Source organism: Bos grunniens, chromosome 11 (genome assembly GCF_055505025.1).
Source record: "Bos grunniens cultivar Pamir isolate PY7600 chromosome 11, Bosgru_T2T1.0, whole genome shotgun sequence".
Classification (NCBI taxonomy): domain Eukaryota; kingdom Metazoa; phylum Chordata; class Mammalia; order Artiodactyla; family Bovidae; genus Bos; species Bos grunniens.
In genome coordinates, this window is record NC_141175.1 from 39,241,158 (window position 1) to 39,259,115 (window position 17,958).

A 17,958-nucleotide genomic window follows, 5' to 3' on the forward strand; every position below is an offset into this window, starting at 1 on the left:
AGGAGGACTATGGGCAGGGCATGAGGAATGTTCCCTCATTCTAGGAGGATGGGAACAGTTCTGGCTGCCCCAGAGCGGGATGTGTGCAGGTCTTTGGCCAGGCCACAGTCTACATAGGAAAACAATCAGTCACAAAGTTATGGGAATGCCACATAAGCTTGGCTATCGGCCCGGGCGCCACAAAGGAGCCCAGGGCAGGTCCTCTGCACACTCGTTGTTAAAAACTCTACAGGGTGAGGCTGTACATAAGTTTATTACAAAAGAGTTGTACTTACAAAAATCTGTACACACAGGTGAAAACTCTCAAAATTCTCATCTATGTGTCACAAGTTGCTAAGCCAAAATATTAAAAACAGGGTAAAATTATAAACTTCTCAGTTCTTTTCAAAAGGATTAATTTTTTAAAACACATATGCTACTTTCTTTAGCAAATCCCACAGACAGACTGAGCAGCCCAGCCCTCCTTGAGCCCCAGAGGCCTTGCACCATGAATGGGCCTGGCCAGGAGACACTGTCCAGAGTCAGGGCAGGAGAGCCAAGCCCACAGTGCAGAACAGAATGCTGAAACACACGCAAAAGAAGGAAGATGTCTTTAGCTAAAACCTTGGCATTAAATGAAAGAGGCAAACAGGATGGAAACATGCAGTCCTACCAGCCAGGTTGGGGAAGAGTCAGGAAACAGGCAACTTTTCAGGCTGGCTCCAAGAGCAGTGGGAACCAGGTCTGGGCACATACCTTGATAGTAGAAAGTTGTGTTTCAACCAGTTGGGTGTGCCCACTAGGCCTGGCAGGGAGCACATACAAGAAAGAAACAGGGAAGGGTAGGTGGGCCATCCTGGCCACCACCAGCTCATCAAGTAACTAATGTGGATGTAGTGCAAAAAAAGTCACCACTAAGTACTATGGGCATGCTCCCTGCTTGCCTTAATGGTCACATGGCCATGCTGGGCCAAAGGCAGGACCTTGTTCTTATCCTGAATGCCTGTGTCCTCAATCACAGAAAGAGTCCCCAAAAAGACTTTTCCCAGGGTGCGTGGGACAGGAAAGACAGAGCCCTGTCTCCTTACATGTTAGTTGAGAGCTCCTGGGTCTGGGTATCAAGATGCACAGTTGCACTTCTCTTTGTAGTCTGTGTCCCCTGTTGGCACCAGCAGGTGAGAATGGGGGACAGAGGAATATCTGGACCTCTCACCTCATGGCAGAGCACCCAGCCTGAGCCCCACCTTAACATATCACAATAGCCCTTCCACACTGGCGAGGTGTCCAGGAAAACCCACAGGGTGGCCTGCTGAATAGTATGTGGTACAGTTTCATGGAGTAGCAGTTTCATGGGTCCTGATGTTCCTAGAGTACAGCTCCATGGTTCTCAGGTGGGCACCAAGCCTGGAGGGCCATAGGGAGTTACCAAGGCAATGTGGCTGTTCTGCCTGACCTCAGAGACCATCTGTTTAAGGCCAAAGCAGAATGTGGAGCCAAATGGGTTGGAATTGTTTGGGCAGGAGGACTTGTGCAAGACAACAGGTTCCCCCCACCCCCACCCCCACCCCACAGGATGGCCCAGAAGCTCCTGAATGTTGTCCCACTTGCTGTAGGTCATGTGTGTTTCTGTCTGACCCTCTGTGTTTTCTCTCTTTACAGATAGTGGAATCTTGAATTCACTGTAGTGATACATATTAAAATTATAATGTCTAGGGTAACTGGTGTGTAGGACAAACCTCTTCATTTTGTGTGTATTCCCATCAAAGCAGATGTTCATTCTGAGAGTGAAGTAGTTAAAAAGCAGTCATGGGACTTCCCTGGTGGTCCAGTACCTAAGAATCCACGTTCCAAAGCAGGACATGGGTCCCATCCCTGGTGGGATCCCACATAGCCCAGGGAAACTAAGCCCACATGCTCTAGAGCCTGTGCTCCACAACAAAACAGTTCACAAGCTGTTAAGGAAGACTCAGAGCAGCCAAAAAGAAACCGTAGTCATTACACTTGGATGGAACTTGCTTGTGAGGCGAAGGAGAAAGAATCTTCATCTTGTCTTCTGACTTGTAGAAGACCTTGTGTGGAGAGTCAAGCGTGCTAAGAACATCTTGGCAGGAATCGCCAAAATATACTAAGATTTCAAATACCTGCATCTGGGCCATCTGGTAATAAGTTGGGTCCACACCTGTGGCAAGTAGGCAAAGTTGTAAACCTGAGGATCCACTTTCATATCAAAGATTATCTACACTCAGCATACATGTTGCCCGGGAAACATCTCAGGGGCATCATGGGAGCCTCGGTATCCTGTAGGCTGTTTCCACTGTACATGTACATTCATCTCACAGTTGCTCTGTGGGGTACCTGGAGAGAAGCCAGAACATGGGCAAAATTGGGCTCATACTCAGGAAACTTGGTGCATGAGTCTAGCTGAAAAGAGAAAGACAGTCCTCTGAGGTTGAGCTGAAAAAGCTGTGCAGTGGAGTTGTCCACTCCAGGATGGGTTGCACCGAAGACTGGTCAATCTGCTCAATTAAAATGCACACCACAATAGTTTAACTGTACTTTCAGTTCAGTTCAGTAGCTCAGTCGTGTCCGACTCTTTGCGACCCCATGAATTGGAGCACGCCAGGCCTCCCTATCCATCACCAACTCCCGGAGTTCACCCAGACTCATGTCCATTGAGTCAGTGATGCCATCCAGCCATCTCATCCTCTGTTGTCCCCTTCTTCTCCTGCCCCCAATCCCTCCCAGCATCAGAGTCTTTTCCAATGAGTCAATTCTTCGCAAGAGGAGTTTCAGCTTTAGCATCATTCCTTCCAAAGAAATCCCAGGGCTGATCTCCTTCAGAATGGACTGGTTGGATCTCCTTGCAGTCCAAGGGACTCTCAAGAGTCTTCTCCAACACCACAGTTCAAAGGCATCAATTCTTCGGCGCTCAGCCTTCTTCACAGTCCAACTCTCACATCCATACATGACCACAGGAAAAACCATAGCCTTGACTAGACGAACCTTTGTTGGCAAAGTAATGTCTCTGCTTTTGAATATGCTATCTAGGTTGGTCAAAACTTTCCTTCCAAGGAGTAAGTGTCTTTTAATTTCATGGCTGCAGTCACCATCTGCAGTGATTTTGGAGCCCCCCAAAATAAAGTCTGACACTGTTTCCACTGTTTCCCTATCTATTAGTCAAGTGATATATTTGAATCACCTTAAGTTTCTGATTGAAAGCTTCAAACAGTAGTTTGATCCTCTCCCGAGTCAGGTTATGGATGAGGTCATGCTTAAAAGAGGAGACCAGTGCCAATACATATTGCTCTTTCCCCAGAGAGCGCTCAGGCACCACCTCCAGATCCACCATTGATTGGGCCCACCAGGCCGGGGTGGCCTCCTGTGCACAAGGGCTGGAGCTCCCTCACCAGCAGCAGCATGGGGCAGCCCTGAGCACTAACCTCTAATGGGCAGAAAATCCTCAGAGCTTGCTGAGAGACTGTCTCCTGGGTTAGAATCCTCTTGATTATAAATTGGCTTGAATAAAATTCTCTATTTCTTTTTTTTTAATTACCTATTTATTTAATATCTTGCTGCACTAGGTCTTAATTGCCATATGCAGGAGACATATATATATATATAATATATAATTTTTAGTTGTGGCCTGTGGCCTCTTTAGTTGTGGCATTTGAATTCTTAGTTGTGGCACATGGGATCCAGTTCCCTGATGAGGGAACAGAGTCTTAACTACTGGACCACCAAGGAGGTTCCTCTATTTCTTTCTTAGATTAACCATTAATCATTTTTTTGTGGACAATGTGAAATGTTCAGAACAGACAAATCTGTAGAGAGGGAAGATCAGTGGATTGGGGAGGAGGAGTGAGATGGGGTATTGGGAGTGACTTCTAATTGGTAAGGGTTTCCTTTGGTGGGGGGGGGGGGGTGAAAATGTTTTAAAACTGATTATAGAATGGGTGCATACCTCTGTAAATATACTAAAAAACCATTGGATTATACACTTTTTTTCCTTTGACTGATGGTATACAGTATCTCAGTTTCCAGAACAGGGATTGAACCGAGGCCATGGCAGTAAAAAAAAACCCCAGAACCCTAAACTTTAGGCCACAGGAAATTCCTGAATTACACATTTTAAAAATTTATATTGTTCACCCTCAAAATATTATTACTTGATGTCTTTGAATAAAATCCCAACAACGTACCACAGAGTCTAAATTCAATTTCAAAAATGATTATCTAAAAATGCTGCAGTCTAAATGAACTACTTCAAAGAAAACATCACATTTTTGGGCATGTACATTTCCCAATGTTTAAAAAAATTTTTACATAATTTAAAATGCAATACAAAATGCGTAATGAGTATACTGACATACATTTTTCTGCCTCCCTGGAAGAGGATAAAAATTTGTATATCTTCTTATTCCTTCAGTTTTAGAACTCTTGGATTGATCTGTATTTAATAACTGTTTCTTAAATATTTTCCAATGTACATTGATTATACCAAGGAAATTCAAATATAAAGAAAAATTCCTCAAAGATCTGGAATATATTCCTGGCTCAAAAATTTGGTTAACACCAAGAGGACAAATTCTTAATGAAACTCTTACTTTTTTTTTCCGGCTGCGCCGCGTGACTTGGGGAATACTTAACCAGAGTTTAAACCTGATTTCGGCAGTGAAAGCGTGGAGTCCTAAATACTGGACTACTAGCAAACTCCCGGAAACTCTTTTAAATTCCAAAAAAAAAAAAAAATTTTTTTTTTAAGTGAGATTTTTCATACAGAAAAAGTAGGAACATCCATTCAACCGTACCAAAATGAAAGAAAAGAAATCATCTCTTACCTGAAAAGTAACAGATTATGGAGACTCTCGGTAAACTTTTATTTTTAAATGACTAAATCTTCCTAATTTGGGAACGAACGTCCTCGTGTACTTGGTCCTAAGGTATTTCGGCAGAACCAGTTTCCGTGAGCGCCGCTGGTGTAGTGGTATCATGCAAGATTCCCATTCTTGCGACCCGGGTTCGATTCCCGGGCGGCGCATGCCGTTTTTGTCCCCGCTTTGGGTAATTTTTAGAGTCTTTCTTCTTCTAGAAACACAACTTTTCATTTCCATGAAGATTTATATTTTACTATAAATCACTGTTGACACATTCGAATCTGGAGGTGGAATTCAAAAATGTTTACTCAAGTCATTAAACAGTTAACCTTTACGCCTGCGCAGTCTGAGACAACCCCCTGGCGTCGTTGGAAGCACGGCTGCGCAACAAGTGAATATAAGGACTGAGGTGCAGCCTGGCGGCCAGGAGGTTGAAAGTGCAAAATTTCTCTGCGCCTGCGCGGCCCGGGTCACTTCCCTGGCTGCTCCAAGGCTCCCGGCTCGCCGCCATCTTGTATTGGGGCTTCATTGTTCGCGCTGGGCCCGGCAGTTGAGTGTAATTGCCGCCGAAGAAGGAGGCGGGGTAACCTCCGGTCAGCCGAGAATCCCGGCTACCCCTCAGCCATAGCCGGTCAAAAGATTTGTGAGGTAGTAAAGGGTAGGGAGCTGGACCTGGAGGCGCCGCCGCGACAGCAGCAGCCATGGAGGACGAAATGCCTAAGACTCTGTGAGTCTGGGGCAGCGATGAGGGGGGCGGGATGGTGATCGTCCCGGAGCGAGCCTTCGGCTCTGCGCCGCTCCCCAGCCTATTGTTCCCCGTGGACGCCGCGTTATCAAGGTTACTCTCTCTGGCGCTCACCTGGATGTCTAGGGACCGACACCCAGGCAGTGAGAACCAAATGGAAGGAGATGGGGCTCAGCCTCTAAATTAGTCCGTGCACCTAACTGCCCCTACAGCCTGGCCTTTGGCCTCGTCCCGGGCCCTCGGCGGCCTTCGGCCTGGAGAAGAGACTTTCATTCAAACCTCTTTTTAGAACTCCGCGAGCCTTTTTGTCCCATGCTTTCTTTCTCTCCTGCATCCCTTCCCCCGCTTCTTGATTAACCTATTCTGATTTTACAACCGTCTCGCTTTCATTTTACTTTGATTTTCTCCAGATACTCTTCCTTTCATTTTCTTTTCATTGATAAGAATTTTTGTCTTGAAAATCCGTGTACTCATTTTCAGGGGTGTAAACTTTATTCTCGCAGTTGCCAACTGGGAAAAAGTCAATTGTTTTTTCTTAAACTTTGGCTCTTTTTCTGTGGCAACCCCCCATCCCCGATCAAAAAGCCCCAAATCGGACCCCTAAGGATTTTGAAACTGCTTTTTTAAAATGGAACTCTCACCCGGAGGTATATATCAACTGAGGGGAAGTGGATTTAATGCTCTTTTATCTTCGCTTGCTACTTTTGTGATTGACATGTCGTTGAAGGAGCGGGGAGTTTTTAATAAAGCAACAATTGATAAGTACCTTAACTAAAATATTTAGTCACCTCTGAATTTTTGTAGTGTTAAGTGGTTTTAGTTTGGGATCATTTCTTTGTAGCGTAGCTTTCCCCCCGCCCCAGGCATTCTCCTTTGTTTTTCGAAGTACTATCCGATGAGGTGATCCTGCCTTTGTTACTCTTCTCGAAAATAAGAAAAAGCCCAATTTTTGACGTAGCTTTCTTATTTTTATTCTTCGAATACTGGCAATTTGAGAACCCTCTGCATTAAAAAAAAATACACTCTTAGGTTTCTTTTTGCAACTCTGCATATTATAGTTGTTATGAAATACAGTGTAGTCAATTATTTTTTTAGCGCCAAAAAATAGTTTTGTTATGTAATCTATGAGAAATATAGTCACTCTTTTCTTAATAAATAAGTACAATTTTTTGCTATTTTATCTCATGTTAGTGCCCTTTAGTACTAGGATGCAGCAATTAGCACATGACTTTTGTTTTTTGAAAAATTGTATCTGTAGATGAATACTCCCTGGGGAAAAAAAAATCATTAACCCCATAGAGTTTATGGAACCCTTTTTTCCCTTTTGTCTCTTCACTACAAGTATGATATCCAACAGCATACTGAATTAAGAAACTGCCTGTCTTTTTTTATATTATGATGTCTTCAAGATTCTTATTTCAAAATTTTTAATTTCAGAAACTGCCAAAAATAATCTGAGAACTTAACCTTTTTAGTATGTTGATTTGGGAATATCAAATAATGAAGACAACTTCCGCTTTCCCAGGTCAGTCTACAGAAACATGCAGTACTAGTCTGGGGACAGAGGACCAGCCATTGTGGGAGAATTAATGAAGGAAGTTTTATTCAACAAATACTTGCGTTCGCTGTTAAGCCTTTCATGTGCTTGTTTAATCCTCATCAGAATTCTGCAGTAAATGTGTCCATTTTGCATTTGAGGAAAAGCTGAGATTAGAATTTAAGTAAGTCATCCCAAGTCATACACCTTTTTGTTCATGAGCCTGCCACTTTGCAGTCCTCAGCTTTGACTCACATTTATGACTGATTTTGCCTTGTATACTACCAGAACACCACATCCAAGAATCTTCCCCAAGTTGTCCATACTTTAACATTTCCTAATATCTCCTCCCTTGCTTCTACCTTTCTCAACCAAAGCTCCCATTCTTCCAGTCAAACCAATCCTGATTAAATATGAGTAGGTACTCATCCCTAAGTTTTGCCAGCAACGTTTTTACTTTTAATACAAAATGTTTGTGTGAATAACCTTCGGAGTCAGAGACTCTTAATATGTTCTTGGCAATGTCTGATCCATGGTAAGTGATCAATAAAATTGTTTTAAAAACGGGTATAGTTTCAAGCAGTGAATCAAGGTTTACTCATTCTTGAGGGTAAGATATAGTCTGAATTTCAGTATTGCCTGTGTACCTAAATGGCTCAGAGGAAATACCTTCATTTGCCCCAAATGCGTGTTCAGCACTGCCTCTTTGGAGACCGCCAGGATTCAGTTTCTTGTCAGCAGTACTCTGGAAATGGTACAGTTTACCCTTGAACAATGCAAGGGTTAGGAGCTATAGCCCTTGAGCAATCAAAAATCCATGCAGAACTTTTACAGTTGGGCCTCTGCATCTGTGGATTCAACCAATTGTGGATTGTGTAGTACATATTTAGTGGAAAAAAATACATGTATATGAATGAATGGATCCACGCAGTTCAAACCCATGTTGTTCAAGGGTCAACCATATTGTGAGAAGCGATTTGATTCGGGATACATTTTGAAAATAAAGCTACAGGAATTGCCAGTGGTTTGATGTTGAATGTGAGAGTGAAGTCGACAATAACTTTAATTTGCAAATGCGTAATTATCAGTCATCTAGAATGTTAGTTTGTTGCAAAATAAAAATGAGAACTGCCTTGAGAGCCTGAATGTCTTAGTAAGTCTTCAGGGCATGTTTGCGTGTGCTCTGTTGTGTCAGACTCTGTGACCCCATGGATTGTAGCTCGCCAGGCTCCTCTGTCCATGGGATTGTCCAGGCAAGCATACTGGAGCGAATTTGTCTCCCATCTCCCTTATCTTTTGCATTGCATACTGATTCTTTACCTCTGCGCCACCTGGCAAGTTTTTTCTTCAGACTGATTTGTTTACAATTGGCCCTTTGTATCCACTGATGTGAAACCCTCAATATGACAAGCCAAATGGAAGAAACTTGGGCATCCATGGGTTTTGGTATCCATGGGAAGAGTCAGGTCCAAGAACCAATCCCTTCAGAGTAACAAGGGATGGATGACTGCATATGGTCTGATATCCAAGTGAAGGAGATGCCAACTAATAAAGGATTTCTGCTATCATGCAGCGGTCTTTTGTGAAGAAGAGACAGTTGTTACAAGGTTATGATGCTGGCATATAATATTTATATTATGTGCCACATGGCTCTTACCAAGTTCCATCCTCAGCTTCAATGGAGCTTGCTAGATTGTTCATGGAGAGATTAGATACCATCTGGCAAGAGCAGAATCATCTCCCCAACACATGAGAAAAGAACAGACACTGGCCTGCACCCATTTTATCCTCCTCTGCCTGTCCAGCCCATCATGGCAGCAAAAGGTGTCCCTCCTCCCATCAGAAGCAAACCCCAGGTAAAGGACTTGGATGTAAAGGAAACCAGAATATTGTCTTGAGCTGCAGATACTTTGGGGGTTCGCAGGCAGCTCAGATGGTAAAGAATCTACCTGCAATGCAGAAGACCTGGGTTTGGTCCCTGGGTCAGAAAGATCCCCTGGAGAAGGAGATGGCAACCCACTCCAGTATTCTTACCTGGAGAATCCCATGGACAGAGAAGCCTGGGAGGCTACAGTCCATGGGGTCGCAAAGAGTCACACACGACTGAGCGACTAATACATACATAGTATGTAAAACAAGTATTTACTGTTGTACATAATTCCTTTTTTAATTGAGATATAATTGATACACTGTATTATATAAATTACTAGTGTATAATTTTAAAGGTTATACTCCATTTATAGTTATAAAATATATTGCTATTTTAATATAAAATGTTGACTATATTTCCTGTGGTGTACAATATATCCTTGTCATAATTTCATAATTAGTAAGAGACATACACCTCTACCCCTGAACTAGAATAACTCCAGCAAAATGGATTAATTTTCTATCACATTGCAAATGTTCAAAAATAATTCTAAGAGAATACAGTTACCTCTTTTAAATTTTTATTTTTTTATTGGAGTATAATTGCTTTACAGTGTTGTGTTAGTTTCTGCTGTACAGCCGAGTGAATCAGCTACAGTTATCTCTTTAACAAGTATTTATAGAGCACCTAGAATATTCCAGGCAGAGTTCTAAGTAGTAGATATGAATGAAAATATGTCTCTACTCTTATGAAATTTATCATTAGATTAAAACCTATTTATTCATGTTTTTCACTCAAATTTTCAGAGGCTTCATATCAAATTCTACATTTTTATACAATGATTGTGGCTCAAAACAAACCCAATACAGCATTCTGCCTTGCAGATTTTTCTTTGTAAGTTAAATTTTCCAGAGCTGTACTAATAAATACTTAAAGTGTTTTAGATTCTAGTGTTATAACTATTTGAACTTAATATCACCTTAAAATAATGTATATGTTAAATTGACATGAAGTCCTATCCCAGAGCTGTCAAGTTTTTACTGGCATTGATGACTTTTTCCATTGAAACGTCTCAGGTAACTTTATTTTGAAAAATTTAAAACCTATGGAAATGTAGCAAAAATAGTGCATTTAAGACTTAGATACCTTTCATGTGGAATTACCAATTGCTAATAGCCACATTTGCTGAACCATTTGAGAAAACATCAATACATTTAGGGCTTAAATAAATTTAAAAATTGGGGCATTCTCTTATATAACCACAATATAATTTTCATACTAAGGAAACTACATTGATAGAGTGTTTTTAACCAATACAAAGTTCATATTTTATCCAGGTGCCTAAGGAGAACATTTACTTTGCAGTTTTGTATGAGATTGGTGCATGATCTCAGAGGTGATGTTATAAATATCAACATGACATACTTCAATCTAGGCTGTTAACAAGAAGTTCATGGAACACCTAGAAAAGGATATTTTAATGTTTTTGAATAAAAAGCATCTTGAAAAACTATAACTACATAAATGTAAGAAATGTACATTTTGGTTTAGTAGTCTATTCAACATGGTGACAAGAAATCTTGGCTTTCAGCTGCTCCAGAATCAATTTTGGTATCCATCAGAATTTCTTTAAATGCATTGCTGCAAAAAAATTTAAGCATGAAAGGAATTTGATTTTAAGAAAAGGATAACTGGGGCCATACTCTTATCTGTGAAGTGTTTCTCTGTGAATAAATCCACTTGTTACCTATCACTTTGTCTCACTGAGTTCTTTCCGCAGTGAGACATCAAGAAGCTGAGCTTCATTAGGTCCTTGAACCAGGCCCACTTGGAGGTTAGAGCTGGGAAATGAATGAGATACACATGCCCAAGAGTTTGCACTGATACTTCCAATTCTAGTCTGATGCTACAGAGTTCATTCTGTTCTTTCCCCTCTCTGTATTTGTAACTCCATTCTCCCAACTGTGAAGAACTTGGCTTCTATTGCCAGTATATATATTCCCAGTATATTCACTTATTTGCTCAGTCTTAGAATTTCAAAAAGTAGTTTCAGAATTGTTCAATCATGCTTCCTTAAAAATATATATATATATACAGAGAGAGAGGACACTTTCAGAATTTGGAGGAAGTTTATGGAACCTGGCTTAGAAAATGTTCAGGAAAGAGAGACAACTGTCAGGCCCACAGTTCTAATCAAGCTATAGACTATCCCAGAAAGCATACTCCTACCACATACAGTGAGGGCCTGGTATTACAACTTCAACTTCCACTGGACATGGGACTCTGCTGCTGTTTGCCACCAAAGTGGATTCTCTTCCGTTTCTGCTTCTAACCCCTGTCTTTGTCTTCTGTGTTCAGGGCTGGTATCTCTAATATGACCTCAGTTCAGTTTAGTCGCTTAGTCGTGTCCGACTCTTTGCGGCCCCAAGAATCGCAGCACGCCAGGCCTCCCTGAGTTCAATCAGCCAACTCCCGGAGTTCAATCAGACTCACGTCCATCGAGTCAGTGATGCCATCCAGCCATCTCATCCTCTGTCGTCCCCTTCTCCTGCCCAGCATCAGGGTCTTTTCCAATGAGTCAACTCTTCGCATGAGGTGGCCAAAGTATTGGACCTAGCCCAGATCATATGCGTGGTAGACTATATAACCATATTTAGCCTTTCATCTTTTGAAGAAGAGTCAGGCTTTGCCATAGGGTAAAGATTTCTCTAAATGTAGGAAGATGTTTGGCAGCCTTGAAAGAAAAAAAACAACATATGTAACTTAAATCTGCTGTTAATAGGAAATCCTTCGCTTCAGAAACAGAATAATATGTGACAAAGTATGGGATAACCAAAGAAACTTGTTTTATAAAATTGAGACTGTTACATATGTTAACTTAAGGTTTATTGTAATGGTGTCAAAGGTTGAGAAAAAGTTGTTTGTGTAACTTGCTCTGAAGAGACTTAATAAACAGCTGTGTGAAGTTAATTGATAAAGGCTCCAGGAATTTACATTATATAGCTGGCCACATTAAATAGATATTTAATGCTTTTTATAGTAGCTTTTATTATTAGCTATCTTCAAACTAGGAAAATCACTTAGAAATTTTGAGTTTCTGAGAAAAAATTTGATAAATTTTTTCTGAGAAAAATCTTGAAGTTTTGCAGAGTAAATGACAGACTCCAGGTTCCCTACATACTGTCAGTTTATCACTGGATTACCTAGCTTTAGCAAAGTAGATGTTAGAATTAAATTTTCAGAAGAGCCATTTTTTTCCCTTAGACATATGCAATCCTTAGGGTTTTTTATAGGCACATGAGTTGGGTAAAAATAGACAGTGAAGAGTTAAAGAGATGGTTCAGAGTTTTCACCTTCACCCTTCCCTCAATGTTAATATCTTACATAACCATAGTATGATTATCAAAACTAAGAAGTTAATAGATTGGTACAATACTATTAACTGCAAGTTTTATTACTGTTTTCCCCAGTTTTCCCACTAATGTCCTTTTTCTATTCCAACATCTAATCCAAAATACATTGTGTTTAGTTGTCATGTCTCTTTACTTTCCTATAATATGTGAGGAGATATCTTTCATTGTAGCACTTATGAAGGGTACTGATCTGTGTCATTTCAGTTCAGTCGCTCAGTTGTATCCAACTCTTTGCGACCCCATGGACTGCATGCAGCACGCCAGGCTTCCCTGTCCATCACCAACTCCTGGAGCTTACTCAAACTCATGTCCATTGAGTCAGTGGTGCCATCCAACCGTCTCATCCTCTGTTGGCCCCTTTTCCTCCTGCCTTCAATCTTTCCCAGCATTAGGGTCTTTTCTAACGAGTCAGTTCTTCACATCAGGTGGCCAAAGGATTGGAGTTTCAGCTTCAGCATCAGTCCTTGCAATGAATATTCAGGACTGATTTCCTTTAGGATCAACTGGTTGGATCTCCTTGCAGTCCAAGGGACTCTCGAGTCTTCTCCAACACCACAGTTAAAAGGCATCAATTCTTCAGTGCTCAGCTTTCTTTATAGTCCAAGTCTCACATCTATACATGACTACTGGGAAAACCATAGCTTTGACTAGACGGACCTTTGTTGGCAAAGTAATATCTCTGCTTTTTATTATGCTGTCTAGGTTGATCATAGCTTTCCTTCCAAGGAGCAAGTGTCTTAATTTCATGGCTGCGGTCACATCTGCAGTGATTTTGGAGCCCAAAATAATAGTCTGTCACTGTTTCCATTGTTTCCCTGTCTATTTGCCTTGAAGTGATTGGACCGGATGCTGTGATCTTATCTCCACTGTATAGTGACTACCTTTTTTCTCAACATACCCTGTCAGAATTGAGTCACTAAGAGTTGCCCACACTCAAGGAGAGGGAAATTAAGCCTCACTTCATAAAGGGAGGTGTATCAAAGAATTCTTACCCGTAACATTATTACTAAGGTGTTTTAATGATGATTTCCCTCATTTCTTATACATTTATTAATCAGAATTCTGTAAGAAAAAGCGATTTCTCACCCCCTCGCTAATCTAGGATTCAGTCAAGGATTATTCATTGTAAATATTAAGTTGTCAGTGTCTTTTAAGTCCCTCTTAATCAAAAGTAGCCTTCCTTTTTACTTTTTTTTTTTTAAGGAGGGTAATCTTTAAGATATCAAATAAGTCACCTTATATAATATCCCAGATCTGAATTTGTGTAATTGTTTTATATGCCCAATATCCTGTAAACTTAGATCTGAATTTAAGCTTAGCTAAATTCAAGTTAGATCTTTCTGACTTGAATATTTCGTATATGATATTGTATAATTCATATTGTGTACACAATGTGTCATTGTTCGTTCATAACATGATTTAAAGTTTGATCACAGGGTCAAAGTGGCCTAGAGATCTCACTTTTTTCTTTTATTTTTTTATTGAAGGATAATTGCTTTACAGAATTCTGTTGTTTTCTCTCAAACCTCAACATGAATCAGCCACAGGTATACATATATCCCCTGCCTTTTGAACCTCCCTCCCATCTCCCCATCCCACCCCTCTAGGTTGATACAGAGCCCCTGTTTTAGTTTCCTGGGCCATATAGCAAATTCCCATTGGTTATCTATTTTACATATGGTAATGTAAGTTTCCATGTTATTCTTTCCATACATCTCACCCTCTCCTCCCCTCTCCCCATGTCCATAAGTCTATTCTCTATGTCTCCATTGCTGCCCTGTAAATAAATAAAATTTTTCTATATTCCGTATGTGTGTGTTAGAATATAATATTTATCTTTCTGACTCACTTCACTCTGTGTAATAGGATCTAGGTTCATCCACCTCATCAGAATGGACTCAAATGAGTTCCTTTTTATGGCTGAGTAATATTCCATTGTGTATACGTACTACAACTTCTTTATCCATTTATCTGTAGATGGACATCTAGGTTGCTTCCATGTTCTAGCTATTGTAAATAGTGCTGCAATGAACAATGAGATACATGTGTCTTTTTCAACCCTGGGTTCCTCAAGGTATATCCCTAGCAGTGGGATTGCTGGGTCATATGGTGGTTTCAGTCCTAGTTTTTTTAAGGAATCTCACTACCATCTTCCATAGTGGCTGTATCAATTTATTTTCCCACCAACAGTGCAAGAGTGTTCCCTTTTCTCCACACCCTCTCCAGCATTTATGGTTTGTAGACTTTTTGATGATGGCCATTCTGACCGGTGTAGAGTTCTCACTTTTAAGGTGAGTTTTCCCTTTGCATATGTTAAGTAATCTATGTGACATCTTAGGCACCCTGCACATATGCATTTTCTTACCAGCCTTTCACCTAAGTTTTACATCTATTGATGGTTCATGCCTGAATCAGTGATTTCAGTAGAGCTTACACATCGTTAATTTAATGCTGTCTGTCTACAATTATTGTCTAGCATTTTTCTGTAAAGGAATTGTTCATTGTTCTTAAGACTTGGCACTTCTATCTTTGCCATTTTAGCCTATTCCTATGCCTTCATAATAAGCATTCAGTAGTCTGTTGAATGGGTAAATGGAAGGAAGGAATTGAATCCACGCTTTCTGGCACGTATAGGTGTTTTATTTTTCTGGGGAGAGGGTCCGTACCTTTCATCACATTCCCTGAAGGATTCTTAGCAGAAGAATTAAGACATCTATAGTTGTTGGGAGACTACATTCTCTGATTTCAGAAGTAATAAAACTAACATACCTGAGGTAATCTCATTTCAAAATCCCATTTTGAATATTTATAAACCCTTAGATAAGGATAATCCTCCTCTCCCCAAAAAAGTCAGGATCATCCCAGTCATGTTGTCTTGTAATACATTATTTACAGTAATTTTGTTAGTCACCAACTTATATTATCTGTTAAAAGTCTCTCCTAGAATCTTTCTACTCCCTTTCTGCTTCCACTGATCAGTGATATTCATTAAAGGCTTCCCTTTATTTTGTGAGCATGTATAACAGTTCGATAGTGATTGATTCATCTTTCAAAAATATGTTTACTGTCTAAACCAAAGTATACCTCAATTGGACACTTTTAGGACAATCATGTGAATTAAACATTGAGGAAATTTTATTTAATGTTCTCAGTAATACTGTAGAAGGAGAATACTTGCAGAGTTTTCTAGGATTGATTGTATGAATTGTTCTACATGTCAAATGATTCATTTGAGAGATTTTAGGCATATCTTCCTAAGGTAAGCCTATAAACTTAAAGCAACAAGTTTTATTTGTGCAACCTGCACTAAAAACAGAACTTACTAGTTTCACTCTACTAAACTGTCTAGTATATTTGTAAGTAACATATATTACATCTGTTTTGTAAGAGATTTTGAAGTTTTCAAACTTTTATAAGTTCCTAAATAGTGTAGTACGCAGCAAAGATCTGCCTATTCCCCCAATTCATTGTTCAGTATTCAACTTTAAGAACTGATTTAAAAGAAGCAAATTTTAAGTGGTGAATTGTTTTTCTTTGTGTTTCAGATACGTTGGTAACCTTTCCAGAGATGTCACAGAAGCTCTAATTCTCCAGCTCTTTAGCCAGATTGGACCTTGTAAAAACTGCAAAATGATTATGGATGTAAGGGTATTTTACTTAGTTAACTTTCTTCTTTTTTTTGTTTTAAATACATTCTTTAAATCCATTATTTCCAGGATCTCTTAAATTGGTTTATACAGTCTAAATTCATAAAGGTTTCAGTAAATTTGTAGTAAATCCATTTTGGCCACCAAGTTTGTTTGACTCAGTAAAGAGAGACTAGATCTAATCATTTCCAAAACAGATGAGAACTATATGTGGGACTCTTGTTTTAAAATGTATTGAGGCATCAGAATTGTTTGTTTTCTATGTGGTGTCAGTTGATTGGCAAATCTAGAAATTCAGTTATTAATTAAAATAGGAAATTAGGCAAAAGAAATAATAGACTTTGATACTGTGAAGATGTTTTAAACTTTATTTTTAAAGGTCACAATTCAAGTTTTTCTTGAATTGTGGCAGTGCCCATTCATCAGACTTTTTTTTTTTTTTTTTAAAACAAGCATGTAGATTTTTATTTTGTATTGGGTTAGAGCCGATTAACAAACAATATTGTGATGGTTTCAGATGAACAGTGAAGAGACTCACCCATACGTATATGTATCCCTTCTCCCCCAAACTCCCCTCCCAAGGGATACAGATGTTTTAGACATAAGTCTTAATCAGTACTTGGACTCTAAGTAGATGTAGATAACTGAATCTGCATACTGAGGCTGTTTTGCTTCGGTGGGGAGAAATGTTTCTTGATTTTATTTATACCTAGAGTTCATGGTTACAGCAAAGGGGGCTTATCTTGGGGAGATGGGTATGGGCTTATTAAAGAATTGCTTGCAGGAGATCCAGAGCTTTTGCCCCAGGGTAGAGGAGTCAGAGTTTTCACTTTATACTGGAAGAGACAGTAATGAGGAACAGGACTGAACTTGGCACAATCCAATCTATACTGGAATGTTGATATTATACACATGACTCTAAGGCTGCTGCTGCTGCTAAGTCGCTTCAGTCGTGTCCGACTCTGTGTGACCCCATAGATGGCAGCCCACCAGGCTCCCCCTGTCCCTGGGGTTCTCCAGGCAAGAACACTGGAGTGGGTTGCCATTTCCTTCTCCAATCATCAGACTTTAATGTATAGAAAAAACATCAATTCACTCATGTAATCGGTATTAATCCTGAGTCATAATATGTGTAAAAAGGCAGCTTCAAATTCTCTTGATGAGAAAAACAGTACTAAAGAGAAATCCTTTTATCCCATGGTCTTTCCTGCATTTAAACGTTCAGTTTTTGTTTCTCCAGGAAAGAAAGTCATGTATGTATCGGTATCTACTACTTTCTCTTCTACTATATTCCAGTTTAATGTTTTTTACCTTGGTATTTTTAAAAGTAATTATTTAGCCAGTTGGCTTTGGTTTGTTGTCTTGTATTTTAAAATGTCAAAACTTTTCTCCTAATGTGGCAGAGTCACCCACACATAATACAGATGGATTCAACGATGTTTTTATTCTTTACACTCTTCTGAAGTGTTCTGTTAATCATATTTAATATCTGTATGCCTTTGGATAATGAATGAAAGATTCCCATACCCATAGAGAAAGATAAGAGGGAGAGAGAAAGGGAAATGATGGAGAATTTAAAACCAGTCTTTCCTTCCTCTGGGTCTCCTTCCTTATCTTAGTAATAGCATTTACTAAATGTTTACTGCCTATCATTTTTATACTGATGCCTCATCAAAAATACTAAATAGAAACATTACAAAGCAAATGTTATTCCTGTTTAATATATACAAAAATGAGGCAAAGCAAGGATGTAAACCCAGATTGATCTATTCTCTCCATAGGTCTATAGGGTGCTATTCTCTCTCTGTCTAGGTCTTTCTCAATTTTCTGGTAAAGATCGCTAGCAAAATGTTAGTGACTGCTGCACCTACAGAAAAAGACTAGCTAGGGGAG

General features: G+C 39.8%; 2 protein-coding genes, 1 non-coding gene and 1 pseudogene across 53 annotated transcripts in view; 2 read left to right on the plus strand and 2 right to left on the minus strand.

Moving 5' to 3' along the window:
- PCYOX1 (prenylcysteine oxidase 1) overlaps positions 1–5,188 on the minus strand; it is a 47,063-nt gene extending 41,875 nt beyond the window's left edge. Inside the window, exon 1 of one of the 2 annotated variants that reach the window (XM_086326149.1) lies at positions 4,818–5,188. The gene's annotated coding sequence lies outside the window, so the exon portion shown is untranslated. The remainder of the gene's footprint in view (positions 1–4,817) is intronic. The other variant, XM_086326146.1, reaches the window with a different exon arrangement.
- Positions 1,800–3,328, minus strand: LOC147362959 (phagosome assembly factor 1-like; annotated as a pseudogene).
- TRNAG-CCC (transfer RNA glycine (anticodon CCC)) lies at positions 4,947–5,017 on the plus strand. The gene has a single exon. It is a non-coding gene; the product is annotated as a tRNA-Gly (tRNA).
- A 163-nt stretch (positions 5,189–5,351) lies between the features above and the next one.
- The window catches only part of TIA1 (TIA1 cytotoxic granule associated RNA binding protein), a 54,994-nt gene continuing 42,387 nt past the window's right edge, over positions 5,352–17,958 (plus strand). For 25 of the 50 annotated variants that reach the window (XR_015136624.1, XR_015136625.1, XR_015136621.1 and 22 more), the window contains exons 1-2: positions 5,352–5,580; positions 15,964–16,060. Coding sequence is in view for 20 of the 50 variants with exons in the window: in XM_086326153.1 (XP_086182279.1) it covers positions 5,555–5,580; positions 15,964–16,060 (123 nt within the window). In the remaining 30 variants the exon portion in view is untranslated. Of the gene's footprint in view, positions 5,581–7,035; positions 7,124–15,963; positions 16,067–17,958 lie in introns of all 50 variants that reach the window. The other 25 variants (XM_086326165.1, XM_086326174.1, XM_086326180.1 and 22 more) reach the window with 3 other exon arrangements.